At 46.0% G+C, this 22,903-nt stretch overlaps 1 protein-coding gene and 1 non-coding gene across 13 annotated transcripts in view; one reads left to right on the top strand and one right to left on the bottom strand.

Annotated features, from left to right (window-relative positions):
* Positions 1 to 630: 630 nt before the first annotated feature.
* The window catches only part of frmd4a (FERM domain containing 4A), a 96,381-nt gene continuing 74,108 nt past the window's right edge, over positions 631 to 22,903 (bottom strand). For 6 of the 12 annotated variants that reach the window (XM_030096863.1, XM_030096864.1, XM_030096862.1 and 3 more), the window contains exons 5-24: positions 21,706 to 21,790; positions 20,350 to 20,406; positions 19,557 to 19,579; positions 18,077 to 18,160; positions 17,925 to 17,990; positions 17,136 to 17,193; positions 16,848 to 16,934; positions 11,669 to 11,745; positions 10,773 to 10,914; positions 10,522 to 10,663; positions 9,412 to 9,545; positions 9,190 to 9,312; positions 7,503 to 7,734; positions 7,256 to 7,312; positions 6,931 to 7,168; positions 6,664 to 6,822; positions 6,195 to 6,518; positions 5,513 to 6,096; positions 4,649 to 4,751; positions 631 to 3,668 (exon numbers count right to left, since the gene is read on the bottom strand). In XM_030096863.1, the coding sequence (XP_029952723.1) occupies positions 3,566 to 3,668; positions 4,649 to 4,751; positions 5,513 to 6,096; positions 6,195 to 6,518; positions 6,664 to 6,822; positions 6,931 to 7,168; positions 7,256 to 7,312; positions 7,503 to 7,734; positions 9,190 to 9,312; positions 9,412 to 9,545; positions 10,522 to 10,663; positions 10,773 to 10,914; positions 11,669 to 11,745; positions 16,848 to 16,934; positions 17,136 to 17,193; positions 17,925 to 17,990; positions 18,077 to 18,160; positions 19,557 to 19,579; positions 20,350 to 20,406; positions 21,706 to 21,790 (2,878 nt within the window). In that variant the 3' untranslated portion in view covers positions 631 to 3,565. Of the gene's footprint in view, positions 3,669 to 4,164; positions 4,237 to 4,648; positions 4,752 to 5,512; positions 6,097 to 6,194; positions 6,519 to 6,663; positions 6,823 to 6,930; positions 7,169 to 7,255; positions 7,313 to 7,502; positions 7,735 to 9,189; positions 9,313 to 9,411; positions 9,546 to 10,521; positions 10,664 to 10,772; positions 10,915 to 11,668; positions 11,746 to 12,014; positions 12,455 to 16,847; positions 16,935 to 17,135; positions 17,194 to 17,924; positions 17,991 to 18,076; positions 18,161 to 19,556; positions 19,580 to 20,349; positions 20,407 to 21,705; positions 21,791 to 22,903 lie in introns of those variants that run through there. The other 6 variants (XM_030096860.1, XM_030096856.1, XM_030096867.1 and 3 more) reach the window with 5 other exon arrangements.
* Positions 4,864 to 4,936, top strand: trnam-cau (transfer RNA methionine (anticodon CAU)). Its single transcript has one exon. It is a non-coding gene; the product is annotated as a tRNA-Met (tRNA).

Genomic DNA, 22,903 nt, shown 5'->3' on the forward strand with positions numbered 1-22,903 from the left:
ACACACACACACACACACACACATTCACATATGCACTGGACAAACACACTTGTATAAGTTAAAAAAAAAAAAAAAAAAAAGGCAGTGCAGCTACTTTCTCACGGCATGTCTGGGTAACAGCTTCCAGCTGTTGCCTGGCTGGGAGAGCCTCTGGGAAACACACCGAGTACAAAGAGTAACATGGGATCAATTAGTGATCGGACACAGAACCCAACAGAAAGAGCTGAATGATGACACCGGAGCGTCCTCAGGTTGGATTCTTTCTGTAGAAAACACACATGAGCTCATCTTACCGGTCAGAAGTCTGTATTTCACTGCTTTGACACGTAGAATGATTTTTCCACGACTCGTTGGATTGTCTAATCATGAGGATTGTTGAACAATTTCCTGTATGTTTGGTGCATATCTTCCTGACTGGACAGGAAATCCTCTCAGAAGGTCTGGGTGGATGGAAGTGAGCGAGGCCCGGGTCTGATGACAGCGGAGTGAGTGTGTCCGGAGGTGAGGAAGTGTGTGACTACACGGCGAGGCTCCCTTTGATAAGACGACTGGACTGATTCCGTCCTCTGTGTCCTCTGTGAGTCAGTGAAAGAAGAACTGACAAAGCAACAAGAACAAAAAGGAGAATTGTCTTGAGAACATTCATCAATAATTTATTTTCTTACTCTCAAGAACCACCACGGCTTCTCATCTTGAAAATTCATCATCAATTTCCAACAACACAGTTTTGAAAAATGTAAAGTTACTATACAAATTCTTAATAGAAAAAAGAATAAATTAACTGTGGAATTCAGGGTTTTGTTTTGTTGTTTTTTTTAAATCAATTCCACATTTTTTTCTACAACACCTTTAATGTATTGTTACGGGTTGAAGAGAACTGATAAAATCGAGTTACATGCTCTATTGTCTGGTAGAGGAAGTGTTCTACTATTAAACTGTCTGTTAAAATAAGCTTCATTTTGCACATCTGGTATTGAATCTATTGATAAGAATGGAGAGACGTCTAGATCCTACGTGACGAAGCAGTAACTGGTCATTTTGTAGCACCTGAAAGGGTTGTTACAATGTCAGAACTGAAAAAAACAACAAACAATACCGGTTCATATAAAATGGGACGTTGTTAAAACAATGGATGCGAATGTTAAAAACCCCACAAAAAAACCTCACGGCGCCCCTCCATACGTACAGGAAAAGACTGATAAAATAGTTTCTCTTGGATCGTTACAAAAAAAACATTTGCATGGAGCACAGGAAATCAGTCGCGGGTGGAAATACGGAGGGAATGGATGTCACACGTCTTCACGATGGGTTCAGAGGTTGGAGATTACAAGGACAGAATTACGTTGTTATTTAGGGGCTGTCACTATGGAGCAAAAATCTGCGTTACGAAGTGAAACGCTGTCTTTGGGCGGGGGGGTGTCTTCGTTTGGAGCGGGTGGATCTGCAGGGCATGCACGGGACCCTGTGATTTTAAAACACGATGCAGGAGCAGACATGAACACACAGGAAGTCATGGGTTCATATTATTAAGACGCTCAGCAGGAATCGCTGTTTTCAATTATGGGTAAAGACTTGTCAAATTTGACCAAGCATGGGTGAATAAGTTTTGGAGAAGCGACCATGCGGGGAGTGGGGCCACGCCTCTGTGCTGAAACAGCACAGAAAGTGGCAGAGAAAATTACAGCAAATCGACAGCAGAACGGAAACACGACACTACCGAGGACGGGGGGGGGGGGGGAATGGAGACCGTTCCTCCTGTGCCGAACAGCACAGAAGCAACTTTAATCTATCGGGATGATTGAAAAGCTTCCTCTAAGTCAGATTTACAACTTGTCATAATTTTAACAAAATTAAAACCTCATGAATTCAAGAGCGTTTGTTGAGATGCTGATGAAAGAAGAAAAGTGTGAAAGAGAAAAAACAATGTTTCTTCCTTTATAAAACCAGGTGTGCTTTTATAACCCTGTTTTGAAGGTTTGATTGTTGCTCGGGATACGTCTGAAAGTAACTTAACCGATGGCTAAGAATTTCTCTCAGGTCTGGCTACAGCTTCTCTTCTGCCCTGACGGTGGAGCATTCATCGTCAGCAACCTGAAACTCGTCTGCATACTCGTGAAAATTAACACTTGGTAGTAGCACTTGTAGCGAGAACACACTATCTTCAGGTAAAGCCCTCAATTTAACACTGTTGTGCTTTCAAAGTATGTCTGAACAAATTAAACTTCAGCAAAACGTGTTGCTGTTGCGACCTTGCTGGATGGCTTTCGATTGGGTAGATTTAAAGGGGTGAAAATGTCTCTGTACTTCACTACAGTACGAACGCAGAGCACCAACGTGTTTGGAACCGGTTAAAGAAAGTTGGGCGAAGCGGGAGGGAGGCGAGAAAAGGCGGCGCTACCGAGGGGGCCGACGGACACTCGGAGTGGCGATAACTGACAGTCGGGACCAGAGCAGGTCAGAACAGCTCACCTCAGAGCGGCCTCGGGATCAAACTGCCGGCAGACACCGGCCACCGTCCTTCACGGTGAAACTCAAAGGAGGAATGATCAAACCACAACACTGATAAGAGGCTCCTCACCCTCACCTCGAACGGCCGCCGCGTGGCCAAACAAATCTTTTAATGATGTTACATAAACATGAGTGATTCGCGTCACTGAAGAAAGCCAACGCCAAACCCAATCACCACCACTTCAAAATCTGCCAACGATTCACTCGTCGCTCCACACTCTGCAGAGTCAAACCAGTTCACAGACCTGTACACTGTTATTGCTATGATCCCCATCAACATCGCTGACAGTATCTGAGAATCCACTGAGCATTTCCTCTGATCCGGGTGGTTTTTATGAACCTTTATGACCTCTGACCTGTCACCTCCAGCTGCTGTCTTTGGTTGTGGAATTACATGAAGACATTTTTGAATTTCCTTGCGTCGCTGTTTGTTAATCTCGACTCTCGGAGAAGTCTTACCTTCTCTTTTTAACAAACGCTCGGGGCAAAAATAGAGACAAAACGACAAACGACGAGAATGCGGATGATGAAATGCAACGACAGGCTGAAAGATAAATGGGTTTCAAACTGTTGGCTCATATCCAGCAGGTGTCCTCCAGTGGGGTGGCAGTGCATCGTAGTGGGTAGGATGAGATGTGAAACACGTCCCGCGAACGGCCGATGTCTGGAGTTGTGTTGTGTGTCTGATTTTCATCTGTGCTCTCTCTTCTCGTTGCTTGTTTCCCCTTCGCCTGTTGCTTGTGTGCTGCAAGTAAAGTGAGTAAAGAAAGCGCTCTGTGGTGCTGGAGGGCAACAGTTCAACAGCTGAGAGGGGGGAGGGGCGGGTGGGGTGGGGGCGTTTCTCAGTCCGCCCCTGATCAGAGCTCGGCGAGTGTGTCCCTGCCCAGCTGAGCTGTGAGAGAAGTGGTGTGGTTCGGGGGACGGGGGGGGGGGCTCACGTCCGGTCTGGTTGGGGTGGTCATAGGGCTTTCAGGATGAGGTTGTTGGTTGTTGATGGGTAGTAGTGAGGGACAGTGGAGCGGCAGTAAGGAGAGGGCAAACAGGACCGTCCTCGGTCTCAGACCAGCGTTCCGGGTTTGGCCTTGTCTTGTCCGTACCACTGCACGTCTGCCAGCTCTGAGCACAGCGGGCTGCTGAGGAAACAGCTGTCACTGAAAGACCTGGATACACACACACACACACACACACACACACACACACACACACACACACACACACACACACACACAATCAGACTGACAGGCCAGCGCTGCTGCAGCATCAATGTTTATGTTCAGGGTTTTTTTTTTTTTTTTTTATTAGTAAAATCCTGCAAGGAGTGAAGCGTCACAGTCGGAACACAGCAGAGCTCATGCAAAGATCAGGTGCAGATGCAGCCAGAGAGGGAGGACGTGACACAGACACCTCCACCGTCACACAAACGACAAATGATCCCTTTAACGACCAGACCTCTCCACACATGGCGACCATAATTTCCCTGAAGACGCTTCCGGGGTTTGATTCTTCTGAATAAGTATGTCACCGGTACCACCGAGCAACAAGTGTTTTCTTAACAGTTGAATTTTCGCTCATAATTAGCGTAATGCTGCTGCTGTGTTGCCTCATCGCTACGCTCTAGCTTTAAGGACACGGGGAGGCCGAGACCACAGACGGTACCTCTATGCGTCAGAGCTGGGCTGAGGGGGGGTTTGACAGACGTCCTCAGTGGGAGAGCTGTCTGCTGTGCCTCTAAACCAGGAGAGAGGACACACACACATCAGGAAAGGAGGGTTAGTAGAGACAGAAAGACAGGCCAGAGAGAAACCACAAATATTATTTCACAAGAAATGTTTTTCCACGTGGACAAAAAGAGAGAGAGAAGACAGGAAAACAGATAAACGAGTGAAGGCAAAAAGAGATCGGGAGTGAAACGAAAGCACAAATGATAAAAGAGGATAAAAAGCCACGAGAAGTGATAAGAAAGTAAAGGAATGGAAAGTTGTGAAGTGATAACAGGTTACGATGTTAGCGGAGACGTCACCGGGCAGACAGTCAAAGCGTGCGAGTGGATTAAGAAGAAAGTCTGAATCGGGACGTTCTTCGAAATTCACACATGGCTTCAGACAGCGGCCGTGTGTGTGTGAATGTGTGTGTGCCTTACCCGCTCTGCCAGTTGAGGATGTGCTGTGGGCTACAGGGGGGTGTGGGTGTGACTGCGTGCTCGCTGGAGGGCGTCATGCTCCTCTGGCTGTGCGGGGATGCAGCTGAAGAGAAAAGCAGCAGTGAGCGGAGCGGCAGCAGGAGAGGGGCCCCTCAGGGGGGGGGGGGGGGGGGGGGTCATGTGACGAGAGCTGTCACTTTGGACTGCTGTAACAGGCCTCGTTGGCGCAGTAGGCAGCGCGTCAGTCTCATAATCTGAAGGTCGTGAGTTCGAGCCTCACACGGCGCAAGCTTTTTCACTGCTATCTCCACAAAGGTGTCAATAATGATACCACTGACAGAAACACAAAGATATAAACACATACGTCTAATAGCCAAACTCAGCTGCCATTATGACATGAGTCCTAAATGAAGAAATGCTCGAGTTACGCGTGTCTCTGGAGGAGAAATTTAACATAAGAGTCTCTGAATGTTCTTCAACATCTTAGATTTTCATGTTTTTCATTCAACATATCTTCTCACACGCCATAGATCTAAAGCCACTACGCCAATTCTGGAAAACGTGTTCAAGGAAAGTCAAGAAAATTCCATCACCTAACAAAATTCTCTGATGATCCGCACAACTTTATTTGATGTTTTAAAGAACTCAAAGCTTTCAGTAAGTCCTCGTCACTGAATTTCAAAATATGATGTAACAAAAGTTTTCAAGTTCTCAAATGAACTGAGAGTATGGCTGAATGTTCTGCTCATGATTTCAGTTATTCAAACATTTCAGTGCAACATGTGATCAGTAATCAATCAGACCTTTTTAGCCATGCGATTTACGTACTAATGCAGGTCCTGGTAGCTAATGGAAAAGACGTACCTGGTGAGCCCTTGGCGAGTGTCCCAACTCGACTCCCTCGACCGTGTCCCAGAGTGCCTTGCTGTGACCCGGTCTCGGATGATGTGGATCCTGAATGTGAGTGACTCCTCTCCTTCAGGCTCCCTGAAGACCTCTGGTACCAGCACCGCAGCTCCTCGGACACCGCCGCCCTCCCCCCGCCGCCGCCTCCGCCCCCCTCTCGCCCCAGCGACGGAGTCCGTACGATCTGAGAGCGCGACGGCGTGAGTCGGCCGCTCCCCTCTCCCCCCTCCTCGCCCCCCCAGGCCTCCTTGTACAGTCCCCCGGCCGTGTAGGAGCTGGAGGTCTTGAACTGAGCCTTGACGCTGTAGTGGCCCTCCTGGTCGCTCTCCAAGCTGCGCACCACCACGGGGTTGGGGCTGCCCTCCACGTATAGCGGATACTCTTTGATGCGGTACTGGGACGAGGGCTGGCTCTGGCTGTGCAGGTAGACTCCGTGGTGTCCGCCTCCTATCCCGCCGCCGCCCGAACCTCCACCCGAGCCGTTCTTAGCTGCCAGGTTTGGCATTGAACCGGAGTTAGAGGATCCCAAATGGCCTGCAGACCTAGAAAGAAAGAGATCATTTCAGTCTGTGCAGTACAGGGTGAAAAAAATTAGCTATGCGTCCAAAAAGCCCGTCCTCTTGCATTTCCAGGTGTGTACCTGTGCCTTTGCCTCTGTCTCTGTCTGGCTTTGGAGGGTGAGTCCTCTCCCAGAGTAGAATAGTTTGGGTTGCTGCCAGGGGGTCCGCCGGAGGGGTAGTAATGCTCTGAGCTGCTTTGGCTGGTGCAGGAGGAGCAGTCGTCCAGGGGGTCGGAGCCATTGGAGCTGCGTCCAGGACCCAGGAAGAAGTCCGGGCTGCCTAGCGTGTGTGGGTGTGCGTCCGGATCGGACACCAGCAGCTTGCCCTGGGACTCCAGGCTGGAGCTGCGGTTCCTAAAGTGCTGAGCGAGACTGTGCAGACGTGTGGGACTGATGTCCACTGACCTGTGAGGACGAGGCAAAACAATAACATCACATGCTGAGGCTGAGGCTTCAAAGGTTTTCTGAAAAATCCTTCAATTCAGAAAAGCAGAACGAGAGACGGAAACTGACAGAATTCAGCTGTGAAATCCAGACAAACTGTCCTGACCTGGTGGAATGTACATAGTGTGTGTTCCTGGTTCTCAGGTCCGGGGTCGATGGCATGCTGGACTGAGAGTTCCAGTGAGGGAGACTCCTGATGGGGCTGCTCTGCAAGGAGTTGCTGCCCCCTGCTTCTGCACTGCCCGAGCTGGGGAAACGCCTGTGACTGAGCACACACATATAACCAATCTTATTATGATTTCCACGAGTTCCACGTCCATGTGTCACATTAGTTTTGAGCAGTCTCTGCCAGCTGATCCGAAGTCTCTCTTACCTGGAGTGAGAGGAGCGCTTCTTCACTTTTTCGTAGGGCTCGTCCAGCGACGATTCACTCCACATCTTGGGTTTGATTGGGGATTTATCGTAGTCGGAGCGCGTGTAGTGCAGGTGTCGCAGACCGTCCAGGGACTGCGGCGGAGGGGGCCGGCTGTGGGACGGCGGCCGCGGAGGCAGGCCCTTGTGAGGCGATGCTACCGGAGAAAAGGTTGGAGTACCTGTGACTTGAGGATCATCTGAAACAAAATTGGAAGAAATTAGACGAATTAAAATATGAATCACACATCATGAAGAACTATCTGATGAAAAGGACAAAGACTCACCGTCATCTAAGACCAGTGCATCAGACAGTGAGCTGTCTTCAGAGCAAATGTTGGCTTCTGTAGAACAGAGAAACCAAAAACTGAGAGATCACATCGAGACGCGCTAAAAGACTTGTGTTAAAGATTTTGTGGTTTTCTGTCATCTCGACAGTAGCACCTCTCATGGAAGTCAGACTGAAGAGGAAAAAAAAAAAGATCTGACAACAAGAGATTTCATTTCCTTCAGTGAATAGGAATACATTATTACCTTCTATGATAAGTGATGCCCTCTGCGTGGGTTTCTTGCCGGAGCGGACTCGGTACTCATTGATGGAGTTCTCAATTTCCTGGAGCTTCTTCAGTGCGTTTAGATAAGAAGTCTTCCTCTGCTTCTTCAGCTTCTTGCTGCTCACGTGAGGATCGCTGGCAAGACGCCGGGCTGCCTCTGTAATCTGCGACTGGATGGCAAACTCCCGCTCCAAACGCTCAAGCTCCTCTTCCTGACACACACACACACACACACACACACACACACACACACACACACACACACACACACACAAATGCGAGTGCAAACTTTTAACGGAAGTACAAAGTCACGCACAATTTTTAGCAACAGAAAAATCTGCCAACGATCCAAAAGCAACAAGTTCTGGTCTGCAGACACATTTTTCGACCAACTTTCCCATGCAACATACTCTATTTGGTTCGACACACGGGGAAGGCTTTGCCAGGGAAAACACAGTATGGAAATCATTTATCGGTGCTGTGACCAGGCATTTTCTCACCACTGGATATTCTCTCCTGTTCCCCAATAATAACACCCCTCCATCAATCCATCCTCTCCTACACTAAAGCTCTCTGCAGACTTGTGCAGCTGAAACAATCAGGTCGACCTAATAAAAAAAAAAAAAAAACTTCTGCTTAATGCAAATGTCTTGAAGAGTGCTCTCGAACACTGTGGCGCAAATTTGAGAACGTAATTACAGACCAGGAAGCAGACTCACGGCCGTTACAGGACACAGTGTGTACAGCGAGCAGGTAATTAGCTCCTCTCACGTCTGGGAGTGCGCACACACATGACTTCACTCGCCTCCAGAGAGACACAGAACGGTGATGCATTCGCTCGGGTTGCCTTCGTATTGGACGACCTCAGTTCTCAGGAATCCCTCACGCTAACGGCGGCTTCCCGCTGCTGCCGGGGCGGCTTCTGTTTCTTTGTGTGAGCTTAAGGTGCTCGGTGTAACATCTTTCTGCTTGCGGGGCACTTCTGAGACGTCGCGTCTCTGGATTCTTTTCAAAGCACACAATCCAGCAAAACACACACACACACACACACACACGCGCATATACACATGGCTTCACACAAGCACACAATCCTACTATCGCCACTTCCTGAGGCGAGAATGCTGCCAGACTATATTTAGAAGTCGGGCTCTGGAAAATCGAGCCGTGGCACAAAAAGACAGCGAGACAACGGTGCAGTACAAGTAGTTTTACAAGGTCAAGATGTTTCAAAGCGCGACTTTTAACTGTTCTCACTTTTCTTTATTACCTGAAAAATACTACTAATGGGGATCGGCTGCTCTGTAACTGTATGAATCAGCACACTCCAGGCCATTTTCAGGGTATTAAGGAGGGAGTTTTAAATAAAGCTTCCACCGAACAACCCTTGATCTCCACTGAGTATCATACAGCTTTTAAACCTCAGTTTTGATCTCCGTCCACGCTGCTCATAAACGGATCATTAACATTACCGCAGGCTTAAGTACAGATAAATTCTCCACTAATTATTACTCTACTTGACATCCTGCAGGTCGTGCATTACAGTGCCTGGCAGAGCGAATGTAGCATTATGAAATGACCTCATGTTTTTATTTGGCCTGTGTGGGTAGCGGGAGAGACTGGACAGTGAAGTAAAGAGGGAGCAAGAATGAGAGACGTTGCAGCTGTACCTCGCCCTTAGGTAGGATTTTCTGCTCGTCCAATTTGAAGGCAGTGCCGATCTTCCGTCTCACAGTAGGAGGCTCCTCTCCTGGATCTAAGGGATACTCTTTTGGAAGTTTTCCTGTCAGCTCCTTGAAAATATAAGGAAAGAAAAGACATTATTAAAATGAAAAAAAAAAGGACTTGAAGGTATTTCAGTTGTCACAATTTTTGTCTGTGTTTTCTCATACCGCCTCTCTTATGCAGATGCTCTTCAGTTCCTCTAGTCTCTGTCTTAGTGTTTCTTCCAGAGCTTCCTGTCTGGCCCTCAGCGCTGCCAGCATGTCTTTCTTAGCTGTCTGGGAGCTGTCCGATTCCTGAGAGCCTGCAGGTGGCATGAAACACATCAGGCGATGGCACGAGTCGGGAGGGGGCTTCTGAAGGGGCTTTGGAGGAGAGACCGGAACTGGCCGTGCACCTGCGGCCGTCTCAGGATGTTTACAGGGAAGTGAGTTGAACGTTTCGATAAGGAAGTCCGGCTTTGTCGGCATGTTTGTGCAAGTGTTTAGAGGAAAGGGCAGTTTAGGACAAAGTGTGTGACGCACAGCTCTCGATGGTGCCAGCCTTGTTTGAAACATGCAAAAACTCTTCTACGCACACAGTGTGGTTTACAGTTGAAGTACATTTCGGGTTATGTTTTAAGGTTATTTATCTGCATAAACTCAAGAGTTTCGCCACGACTGGAGACACTCAGTTCACATGGAAACAAGCTTCGATAACATGTTGGTGCTGCTCTGCAGTGATGGCACCCGGTCAGCACAGGATCATCAAATCAACACACACAGGACTGGAGACAAAGTAGTAAGACATAGACTCTACTGAATGGAAGGACTGACTGGACTTACACTTAATGTAACCAAGTACAGTGTTTGTGGATGTATGTTCAATACTTTCCTCTCCTCTTCACTCTAATTTTGAACATTACTTGTTCAGCACAGATAAGAATTGTTTCAAATACCCCCTGTGCCCCCTTCATTTTCTCACCCACTATATTTAGAGGAGACAGGGGCCTCTGGAGGATGAGTGTGTGTGACGTGGACGGTGGGAGTGGTGCTCCACACACACCCAAAGAAACTGGGTGGGTTGTATGTACAGTATATGTGTGAGAGCATTCAACAGAGAAACCACGGTCTCCTTGCAGTGGCAGCTGTTTCTGCCTGTCCAGCTGTCAACAGGAGTCCTCATCACTATGCACAAGTGAAAACAGAGACAAATCCACACGCTGTGAATCGTGTGTGGAAGTCCTTCATGTATCGGGCCTCCAGTTCTCTGAGAATCCCTCATGCAGGCCGTGTTCTCACCTGAGGACAGAAGACTGCCACTGCTGCCGCTGATGATCTTTCCCTTGCTGCCCATGTTGGCCAGTTTGGACGTCTTCAAAGTTCCTGTTTCCGTAAGATCTATTGCAATCTCACTTAAACTCCGTGCTGCATGGATCTTTGACTGGAGGGACATAAACAGCGAGAGGATATAAAAAGAAACGTCAACTACTTATTGATCACTTCAGATTCGGTTGGATATTTTGACTGAGACGCTTCCAGAGCAGACTGACCTTGCTTTGCTTGCGGTCCAGGTAGAACTGGTGCTGGCTGATGGCCATGGCCCAGATGGATTTGATGAGGGCGGGACAGGCGTACCAGGTATGCACGGCGATGCCGCTGTGGCCGAACGTCCTTCTCGTTACCGACGCCCTACAGTAGGAGCGGACACAAGGCCTCCTTATATACACTGAATAAAGAAGTCGGCTTCACGTTTACAAACCTGCCACGTCAAACAAAGGTCGACTAACAGGATGAAACAAAAGCGGATAGAGATACTTTAGCAGAGCCACACACGACGTTCCAAACTGTTTACTCATCTTTATTTAAACGCACATCTGTATCTGAGCAATAGGCCAGTTCCCTCTAATGAAGGCTTCTTCTAAAGAAAACACTGCTGCTCTCCGTTTCACCCTGCCTGTCTCTTCTCTCCCATTCCCTCCCTCCGTCTGTAGAATAACACTCCACATATAGAGCCGTGTTAAATAAACACAGGAGAGGTCACTTCCTCCGCAAAACCGCTATCGCGCAGCCATCTATCCTTCTGTGGTCAGCGATCAAGAGTCTGCCCTCGGTGATCGAGTGCACGTGTGAGTGTGTGTGTGTGCATGCATGAGGCTGCACAAGTCCGTTGATAATCAAGTAATCAATCAGTGCAGGAGTCCTCCAGGACATCCCCAAAATCTCCCTCTGCTGCCAAGACAATTTCTGCAGCCGTTACAGAATTAGCTTCAGTGTTTCTTTTCCGTGCTGCTCGGTTCATTTCCTGACAGATTCACATGTGCTCCAATCCTAATTTACAGTAAAATTCACAAAAGGAAAAACTGCGTTGCTGGTAAACGTTAGGTGGAGAGCAGATACTGAACAAAACAAAAGCTGAGACCAGCTTACATTTGTGATATAAATTTACCTCCTGGGGTCATGAACTTCTACTGAAAACTTCTTCTCTCTGAAGTAGAGGTTCTCCAGCTGCCGCCATTGGAACACCTAAGGTTTAAGACAAACAGACACTCTTCAGGAATGTTGACAGAAAAAAAAAGACGCTTCACATTAAATCCGCACAGCTTTCATCTTCGTGGTTTGTTCCAATTTGTCTTGAGAGAGAAAGTCCTGAGAAAGAGGATGATGGAGAGAAAAAAAGTCGATAAATAGGAGGAGTTAGAAATACAGGGGGGAGGACCGAGTCTGACGCTCTCTGATCAGGTCCAGATCAGGCGGTGTTGTCCGCAGTGGGTGCCAACTCTCGACGTACTCACTTTGGAGAAACGCAATCTAAACGACGGACGCTTTCCTTTTCTCTGCTTGGCTTCTCTTTCTTTCTCCTCTTTCCGTACACTTTATGAACCATCAGATCGTCCTCAGGAAAAAGTAAAAACCAGCTGGCCGAGAGAAGTTTCCCTCAAGAGTTACTCCACGGCATGTGTGTGTGTGTGTGTGTGTGTGTGTGTGTCTGAAATCCTGCCTGGCTCTCCGGCTCGAGGGAACAGAAAGTTTTGAGGTGGTGGGTGTTCACCATCTGTAGGCATGTGCATGTGCTGCTTGAGAGAAAGTGTGTAAAGTTTCCTCCTCTCCCGGAGCTTCGCTGGGAGGGCTGAGGGAAAGAGGGGGCGTTCGTTCCTCCCCTGCTCCTGACCCCTCCTCTCTCCCTCGGGGACTGTGCGTTCTGCTTTGGGCTGCGGTTGGGAGGTGTGTGTGTGTGTGTGTGTGTGTGTGTGTGTGTGTCTGTGTGTAACGAGGGGCTTGAAGGGAGGGGTGATAAAGGGGGGGGGGGTTGAGAAGCTTTCTGTGGCCGCGGCGATTGAAGTGCCCTCTCTTTGTTTAGTCAGACTTCTTCTGCGCGCACACAGACGTTCACCAAGTCCGAGTCTGGTTCTTGTTAGCGAGAGAGAGTGGAGGGGCAATTCTGGAGCACAAGATGTTTTACATCTATCAGCTGGAGCAGGCATGCAAACACATACACACACACACACACACACACACACACACACACACACACACACACACACACACACACACACACACACACACACACACGCATACAATCGTCAAAAACTGGAAAAAAAAAAAAAAACAAAGTAGGAAAAACAAGAAAACATAAAAGGAGTACAAGAGGTGAAAAGGAATAAAGGAAGGAATGGGTCACAGCCCAGGAATTTCACCAGCTTGAGAAAACAATGGACCGAAGGATGAGAGAAAGGAAGGAGGAGGGGACGGAGGAGGGTACGATGAAGAAAGTACATAAACACTCGAGTCTAATGCCGGCGTTTACGCACTGCGTATGTGGACATGTGAGCACGGGCCTGACAACATCAGCAGACTTATCCAAACTCTCACTGTACCGTACACTTTCAATAGAGTGTGACCTGCTAATGTAGCATGGTGCTAAATATAGGAGGCGGGGCAGATAATGAGGGGATGGATGTGTGTGTGTGTGTGTGTGTGTGTGTGTGTGTGTGTGTGTGTGTGTGTGTGTGAGCATGTGTGTTGGCCACATGTGAGCCAGAGCTGGGGAGATAGGAAAGGTGTTTATAACTGTGTTCTGGCACGAAACCACAGCTGTGCTTGATATTACATGCACAGAGTCGCCGTAACTTTAAAAGCTGACTTGATGTTCCAGGAAAAATAGGACCAACAAAATATATAACTAATTGGAAAATACTACAAAGAATCATCATATTTAGAGCTTGATATGATTATTTATGGGAAATCTAAGACTTTTTATTTGTGTGATTGGAACACACACATATTTCACAATTAACAGCTTCAGAATTTCTCAAAATAAGAAAAATACCTGAGTGGATCATCAAAAAAATGCTGCATTGTATTAAATCCGCAATAAGCAAAACATTAACTAATTCAACATGGTTTTTGTGACTGACATTTACTGAAAACTGGCTATAGAGAAGTGTGAAAGGACCAACAACGGTCACTTGCATGACACAGAGCTTAAAAGTCCCCTAATTGCTTTGTAAAAATGTTGCAGTCCTCTGAACAGATTCTTAATGGTTTAATTATCTGATAAAAATGTGCTGAAAGCTTCTTTCAGGCCTTCGTGTACAAAGCAGTGAGTGCTTCTGCTGTTAGAGGCTCGGTTGTGTGTGAGCACGCACTATAAATCATGTTCCGTCCAGTCACACACACACACACACACACACTGGCACAAATACACACAAGCGCAGGAAATAAGTCGCCATTATTCATACACCAATGGCATGCTCGTGTGCACACACCCAAGTGCGTTTCGTAATAATGTCTGGGCACCAAACACACATCCAGAGCAGATGAAAAGGTCACATCTGACAGAGGGTAAAAGGCTTTTTTTGTTGTTGCCATAGTTGGCTCCCGGGAGACTACTTGAAGAATAGAAAGTTAAAATAGCATAGGTCAGAACCACGATAAAGAGGCCAGGTATTATTCCTTTCCAGATTTGGACCCGAGGGTCCCAAAGACTATTGTTTCACCCAGAGGTGGGGTTCTTATTTGCAGCACTACATCCAGCAGTTGTCATAGAGATGAACATACACTCTGGGGGCCTTTTGCTTCCTTTACGTTAAAGGATGTTTTTAAAAATAAATCCAATCAAAACAAGGCGTATTGGGGCATTCTGCACACAAAAGCTATTAAAAATAAAGCTGCAGAATAATGACAATCATCACTGAAGATCTATGAACTGTGTAACAACTCCATTAACCTGAGAATCTCACCAAACTCCCTGTACCTTCATCACAGGAAGGACAGGTTGGCCTGAAGTTTGTGAGGTAATTAACATAATTAACTCTGTAATGTTGCCAAAACACATCTTACAACACTAAAGGGGGATCAGAACAGCATGCGGTTCCGATAAAAACCCTGAAGAAAGTGTATTATGTGTGGCGGTGTGGGGAGCACATGGGGAAGTGTTTTAAAATCCAGCTGTGGTAGACGCTCTGCATTTAGAATCAACAGGATCTCCCCTTGTAAAAAGACCAAGTAATTAAACACAACTGCATCCAGAACGGACAGCTATCAAACAGCGTGATGTGAAGTCTGAAGCTTCACAATAACGGAATAAGGGATTTGGGATGAAAACGTCTTACTGTGAAAAATACTATTCTTTTTTTAAAGTTAGCTTTTTGCCTACGTATTTGTTCGTTGAGGGAGGGGTGACGGCTCTCTGACTCACAGGTTACTGGTACTGAACTGGAACTGACTTGAGTAATCACCCAATCCACACTTCCTCCAGTTAAAAGGGTGATGACACTTCTTACTAGGATAACATCTGCTCATAATCTAGTAGCCTCCCTTCTTTCCAGACCATAGTTTTGGAAAAAAAAAAAACCCAAAAAGAAGCATGAAACACCGTCCTCTTTCTGTCTGATGAGCGAACAAACATTTTGGTGGATTCACAGAGATTTAGCTGGACTTGTGATGTTGCATTAACAAAATGTGCAGCCCACAAATCTCGTTTTCCATCAAGCTACTTACTACAGTACTATAATTAAACTTGCACTGTGAAGGGGGCAGCCTTAGTCATTGTCTGAGTTCAGATGTGCGTGTGTGTGTGTGTATGTGTGTGTAAGTTATAGAGTGGAAAAAAAGGCAAGGAATAAAGGAAAGGGTGGGGGGGTTAGTGTTGAAGCTTAACAGACCAAAGGTTCACAGACTGTTGCTCTGGCAGCTGAATGCTTGATAAGTCATTTGTAAGGGAATGCTATTAATGCCTTCTGCTCTTCTATTCTCCTGAAAAAAAAAAATGTTCCTGCTGTTTTCGTCCTTTGTTTTGGAAAACCTTATTCTATCTTTACAACTGTCAAAACGTATCACATGCAGTACCAAAAAAAAAAACCTGATTTCTCCACATGCATGGCTTTTCCACTGTTCGAGTGACTGCATGCTCATGAGTTCGATGTGAGACAGACTGATTTTTTTCCGTCGCCATGGCGATTCAACACCTAAGCAGCCAGAAGATTAAGAGATTTGAGAATGTGAATGAAAAAGCAATGAGGCCCGAGGTTGAGAGTCATTTCAACTGGAAATCACCGGTGAAAACACGCAAGGACATGTGAAAAGCAAGACACGAGCGGCAAACAGGAAAGACTCTGCGGGACAGGAAGTATTCATCAGGATGGCGAGTTCAGTGCTCAGTTCATTTCCTCAATCAGTGTGTGGATGTGTGAGAGTGTCTTGGTGGTCGGTCAGTCAGTGCGGACCGATAACCCCCTGTACGACAAGACTGAGTGCCAGAAATGAGGGTCCTGAACAGGCCCGGGTGTCAGAGGTGAAGTAAAAGGTCCTTCTGAGATAACACACACAGGGTGAGCAGACTGGGAGGCGGACACTCGCAGAAAGGCAGAAATAAATGCAGAACAGGATGTAAAACATTCCAAGACTGAATGTCTCCAGACAGTAATAATTGTACATCATTGTTGTACTTATTTGCAAACACAATGTCCTGACTCACTGGATGGAAATGTGGACAATGGAGACCAGTCAAACAGACACAGACAGGGATGAGAGGTTTGCTATAAATGCAAGGCATTATTGACATAAAACTAATAGCATTAAATAAAAAAAAGGATATTAAACAGTAAAAGATATCAAAGACATTCCATTTTGTGAGCTGCTTTACACAGATATTGAATGAAACTACTGGTTTTAATGCTATTTATTGCCTGTTTTTATGTTTTTCATTTTATGTGAAGTCATGAGTGAGCTTCAGTTTACATATGGTGTTTATTATATAAATTAAGACGTGAATAGTGAATCTTTAAGTCGCTGACAGTGGTTGCCATGGTGACTTCCTTACAATTTTGAGTAAATTATCAAATTTCGCAAATACCTATAAAAAGACAAATCATTATTTCAAAGTTTTTGATACTTTCAAAAGTGTGTCATTAATAGTTTAGCCTCGTTTGAGCAAATGTTTCTTGCCATTCTGACAAACAATCCAAAGTGGGAGACTCTGCCAAGACAGAATTCCCGCCGTGAGTTTATGAGTTTTGTGACACCGGACGCCATGAAGAAAAAGCACCGCAACTCCTTTAAAGAGAAATCAATCACTGAGAAGAATGGTGACAGTGCAGACAGAGCAGATGGAGCATTCATCTCACCTTCCTGGGTTTAACTTTGTCCTGGTGGTCATACTGAAAGATGCCTTTATAGCTCAGTCCTAACCACCACGGGATCCCCTGTTTGTCCTAGAACACACATACACACACACACACACAAAAAGAACCTTAGAAAAGAAAGGAAGAGGCCTTAGAGGCTGAGAAACAGACACATCTGCAAGTGTAGCAGTTCAAATTTTATCATATCAGCGTGCTTATAGGGACAAAAATGTGCGTGGTGTGTGGCGCGTGTGTGAGAAAAACAGAAAAGGCAAAGTAGTAAAACTGTACCTTTACAGCGTAGTAATGCACTCCATATGTGGGCAGAGACTCCACAATGCTCATATAACTGTGAGGAGCACAGAGACAGACATGTCAGGAGATGGTCTTACACACACGCGCACGCACACACACACACACACACACACAGTCTCGTATTTCTATCCTTGTGGGGACCTTCCATTGACTCCCATTCATGTCTAGCCCCTAACCCTGACCCTTACCCTAACCCTAACCCACACCACAACAAAGCCTAACCCTAAAGAAATGTTTTTGCACTTTTACTTTTTTCAGTAACAACAACACGGTCAAGAAAACACTGTTTCTCCTACTTAGGACCGGAAAAAGGTCCCCACAAGGCACGTCGTTTCACGTTTTGCTATCCTTGTGGGGACATTTGGCCCCAACAAGGATAGAAATACGAGAACACACACACACACACACACACACACACACACACACACACACACACACACACACACACACACGCTCAGTCTTGTATTTCTATCCTTGTGGGGACCGTCCATTGACACCCATTCATGTCTAGCCCCTAACCCTGACCCTTACCCTAACCCTAACCCACACCACAACAAAGCCTCACCCTAAAGAAATGTTTTTGCACTTTTACTTTTTTCAGTAACAACAACATGGTCAAGAAAACACTGTTTCTCCTACTTAGGACCGGAAAAAGGTCCCCACAAGGCACGTCGTTCCACGTTTTGCTATCCTTGTGGGGACATTTGGCCCCAACAAGGATAGAAATACGAGAACACACACACACACACACACACACACACTTACTTTACAATAGCCTGGCCTCTGGACTGCCCACTGAGCTTCTTGTAATGCTCTATGACTCTGTCTTCACTGGGATAGAGCAGTGAAAGAAGAAAAAAACATATAAGAAACACAGCAGGAGACGCAACAAATGGATTTGTGGACAAGTCACTCACCAGTAGGCCAGAGACGGGTGTTCCTTTAGGGCCTGGGTGGGCAGAGCAGGCAACTTTTTCAGGTCAGACCTGGTTGCATCGTTACTGAGAAAGAAAAGCCACAGGAAGAGGTCAGCACCACTTCAGCAAGAACTGCTACTTTCGGCTGTGGCCCAAACAGATTAGCGCGAAAAACTAAAAGGCACCGCTTCACGTTGAAGAGAAACTCTTAAGTGCACATGAAAGTTTTCAGTCAGAGCTAAATTATGTATTTCCCAGAGAGGCCACAAAATCAACTTTAAGGAAATGTGCACAGAAAAAAGACTTCATTTAGTCCAGAGAGAGGAATAAATCCTGATGCTGTGAGACTGGGCGCGGCGGATCCCAGAGCAGCTGCAGAGACACTGACAGTCTGAACTATAGGAGAGAAGGAAATGACACAAACAGAAACAACAGAGATACAAAAAGAAAACCCCACATAAAACAGGATATAAAACAGGAATGAGGCAGGAAAAGATTAAGACTGAGATAAAGCGAATGAGACAGGGAGCCACACAGAGAGCTAAAGGGACTTGGCCTCGGATTCAGTTTTCAGACCTTCAGTGGCAGCAGGTCTTAATACCCAACTCTAATCCCCTTGCCTCACTGCAGCCTCCACCAAGGCCCTGGAAGACTGGGGAAAGCCCTGGGAACATGACAACCTATGAGCTCAAGCCCCTGGAAGAGATCCCATCCTCCCTTCCCGTCTGTTCTTCCAACGTGTGAATGCAGCTGTGTGTCTGGATTTTCTGATATCTGTCCGTGTAAATACTCCTCAAGTGCATGGGTCTCTACATGAACGTTCTATGAAGAATCTTATATTTTAACCAGATGATTGGGATAAAAAAGTATGCAAGTCATTATCTAGACTGAACTGATGGGTGTATAACTGAGAAAAGTGGGGGTAAAGTGAGTGGCCGTGAAGCAACATGAGGAGAGCCGCATTAATGAATCTTTACAGAATCGAGATATGTATGCTTGTGAGAGTGAGTGGGAGGAAGGGGTAAAAAAAAAAAAAAAAAGAGAGAAAAAAAAGAGGAGAATGTCTTCAGAGTGAGTCACATTCCAGGCCTCGACAGGATGTTGTGTTTATTTACTCCTTTCACCGACGGAAATGAGGTCAGAGGTTGGTAGCTGCTGTACTCTGTTATCCTCGCCACAACAAAGGGGTTGAGGGATGACACACGTTTAGGCCACCATCGTACAGACATACATCTGAAGAGCCACAAGGGGTGTATCGTTTCTATGAATCATGGCCGCGTCTGGCAGGCTCCACACGGTTTAAGTGATGGAAGTGCAAAAGGAAAAGTGAAAGTGGAAAAGGGAATTGATCTCTGTGCTATGTCTAACCCTGTCCTTAACTTTTGACTCATTTTTGTTATATTCTGCCTACATTTTGCTCTGACCTCACTTACTCTCCTTTCAAACTGCTAAAAGGAACCTGTGGTACTGGTGTGCTTACCTGGTGAAATCGCCTTTCGCCTCCTGTCGTGCAGAAAGGAACAGATAAAAGAAGATAGGTCAGTTTATTTACATGCACGTGTGATCAATGCGCAGTGTTTATGTAGTGACTGTATAAGTGGATGTGTAATAAAGTCTGCACAGCTGGAGTCAGAGAGAAACATTAGACCTCTATCTGCAGTAAAACCTCTGAAGCTCCACTGAGCAGACACCTGATACTGTACATCTGCACCTGCGCACACACACACACACACACACCACTCTGCTATGTGTAACACGACCTTGTAGGATTGCGGCTAATGGACTGACCTACTCTGAGAGAGAGACGGGGGAAGCGGAGGGCTGGAGCGAGGTTTTGTGAAGTGGAAGGGTTTCCCTGGAGTTCTGTGATCTTTGAAACTACACGAGCTGCTGTCTGCCATTTCGCTGGTAGGCAAGAGTTTCTCTACCCAGTTGAAACATTTGAGGTTTTTTAGGATGCAAATTCTCCGAGCATCGCCGCGTATTAGTGACAGATTGATGACTGCAGTAGATAACGCAGGTTTAATCACTGACAATTACGGCTGCAGTAGATAGTGCGAGTTTAATCTTCGTCAATTAGGATCAACGGCTAATGGAAATATTTTGGAGGGAAACTTCAGCCCTTGGTTTCAGAATCGTTTGATGGCAGGACAACATCTCCTGGATTAGCTGGTGTGTCTGGGGTTCGTGTACTACAAACTGATTAAAGGATACACACCGGCATGAACATTCACACACGTAAATACACATCCAAATAAAACTATTCAGCTTACTTGTAGAATGTAGGAGGCCAATTCGAAGACAACCTCACTGTCTACTTCGATGAGTTCCTGTGAAAAGAAGAGAAAATTTAAGTACGGGTATCACTGAGAGCAAGAAAGTATACAAGCTCACCGTGTTGTGAGTAAAAGTGGATCCGCGTCAGATCAAACCCCGTTGAATCGTTCAAAATGAGCTGTAAACTTCTATCATCTCCATACTAACCCTCCCATGTTCCCTCCCTTCCTTCTCAAATGTCAAGAGGGCTTCATGGAAAAAGGACCCAGAGATTAGAGGCAAAGCGAAGGGGGTTGTATGAGGGGGTTCAGAGGTTAAAAGCCACGCTGGTCTGATTACTCAGTCTATTTAAAAAAAAAAGTGTTTTACAGTAACATTTTTCTTCAGGGTTATTTACCAAGAGAGTGGATCTGTAACTTACATGCTCTGTTTACATCATTCAGAGAGAGGATTTGGGTTAGTGGGCAGTGAGTAGCAGGTCATGTATGCAAGGAATGCTCCCTTTACAATCCAGGGCTTAATTGGTTGGAAGATCAGACAGTCGGGACGAAACACTAGACAGAACAAACCCACCCTGAGCGTACCACCCAACACGACTACCAATGGTCACACACTGTGTCGTTTTGTACGGGGCTTACAGCCGAAAACGTTCAGAGACAGTGACTGAAGAAAAGGACTACACAGTGTACCCTGATCAGGTATGTCCCATCTGTGTTAAATATCTAACGTGCACATTGAAAATACTGCACTCCTGTGACTTCTACTGGTTTTAATTCCATTTTTATAACCCACATGCCCTCATCTGGGAATAAAACCTTACTGCTTTAGTGCAAGTGTCAACAAATGCACTTTAGACTGACCAGCACACACAAACCCTGCACAAAGCACAACACTGTCAACTGAAACTCTACACAAATTTATGCAAACCTTTTTTAATTGTTCTTTTGAGGTGGTCATCTTAATCACAATTTACACAGTTTTCATAAAGATGCTTCTGCAACTGACAGATGGCACTGAATGTGTCAAACTATTTGCTAGTTGCAGGAATGTAGGGCGGCGCATAACATGATGGCGAACAGCTGATGAAAGTGGTTCACATTTTCTGCCTCACCAAATCAGCGAGCAGGACTGAGGTCCAAGCTTTCCTCTAGTGGCGTCTCTTCATTTAGAAGCAGAAATAGGCTAATGAAGTGGCGCGCTGCTCCGAACAACATAAAGCACTCCTCTCACATTTGTTTATCCATGAGTACGTTTGCTGAACACCCTGAACCTCATTACAAATGATTGAGGACATAATCTCAAAGGCTTCCTATCACACATATCTGGAGGTACGAGGACAGTAATAGGCTTACCTTGTAGATGATGGACTTGGCATTAAGAAAGAACAGCTCAATGGTTGCATTGTCCTTCAGGTAGGATATACTTTCAATGTAGAACCTAAAAAAAACAGAGAAATGTTTATTTATTTTAGAGGTATAAGTAGCATAAATAACATAGGTGCGAAAAATTGCCATCCAGATTATGATAAACTAATATGGAGTTGTGAGAAAGAGAATGAAATGACAAAAGTGACCAGAAGAGGGCGCATCAGACCAGAGGCTGACTTTGTTATCAACATCTTTTCACTTCCCTTTACACCCAATCTTTCTCTCCCCATGCTGGCTGGCAACGATCCATGATTAAGTTTGTGAGTGTGTGCACATTCCACGTATTGAACACACACACACACACACACACACACACACACACACACACACACACACACACACACACACACACACACACACACAGACTGAATGTGCACATGATGCACTTCGCACATTGTCTGTCTCTGTGCATGATCAGCAGTGTGTGGTAATTCCAAACACACACACACACACACACACACACACACACACACACACACACACACACACACACACACACACACACACACATGCTGTCATATACTGGAGAGAGAAGCACAGTAACCCACTTCTGGCAGAGCAGTGAGCAGCGAACTAACATAATAATGCAGTCTATATTTAGCTCATGAATACATGCAGAGCCAGAGGGTAGCTGGGATGGTGTGTGTTAGGAAGCTACTCATTGTTGGCGCCCCTGTTCAATAAAACAGACATCAAGAAAAGTCCAAAGGGTTTGGATACTCTCATGTGTCCCCTTACATATTTCCTAACATGTGATGTTTCTCATCAAAACACTACTTTATTAGAAGAAATGGGTGTGATGCATACTCATTAAACACAAGCACGTACGCATATTGCGACCCACACTCATGTTCAGACGCACACACGAGAATGCTCATGTTGATTTGCACACATACGACTGTGCAAAGGTATTGAGTGAGAGAGACTCTGGGAGGATCAATACTGAAGGGTTTAAATCGCATTACCAATTGAGCTGCGCGGGAGAATGAGAGGACCCTTGTCAATATTCAGTGTGAACATTTAATTAAAGCCACCGTGTTGATGAGACATACACACACTGTCAGCACAGCGGCAGGCACGCAGAAAGGCATCCAGTGAACCAGCAGGGGGTATTCATCTGCTT

The sequence above is a fragment of the Salarias fasciatus genome, chromosome 7 (assembly GCF_902148845.1).
Source record: "Salarias fasciatus chromosome 7, fSalaFa1.1, whole genome shotgun sequence".
NCBI classification, from domain to species: Eukaryota; Metazoa; Chordata; class Actinopteri; order Blenniiformes; family Blenniidae; genus Salarias; species Salarias fasciatus.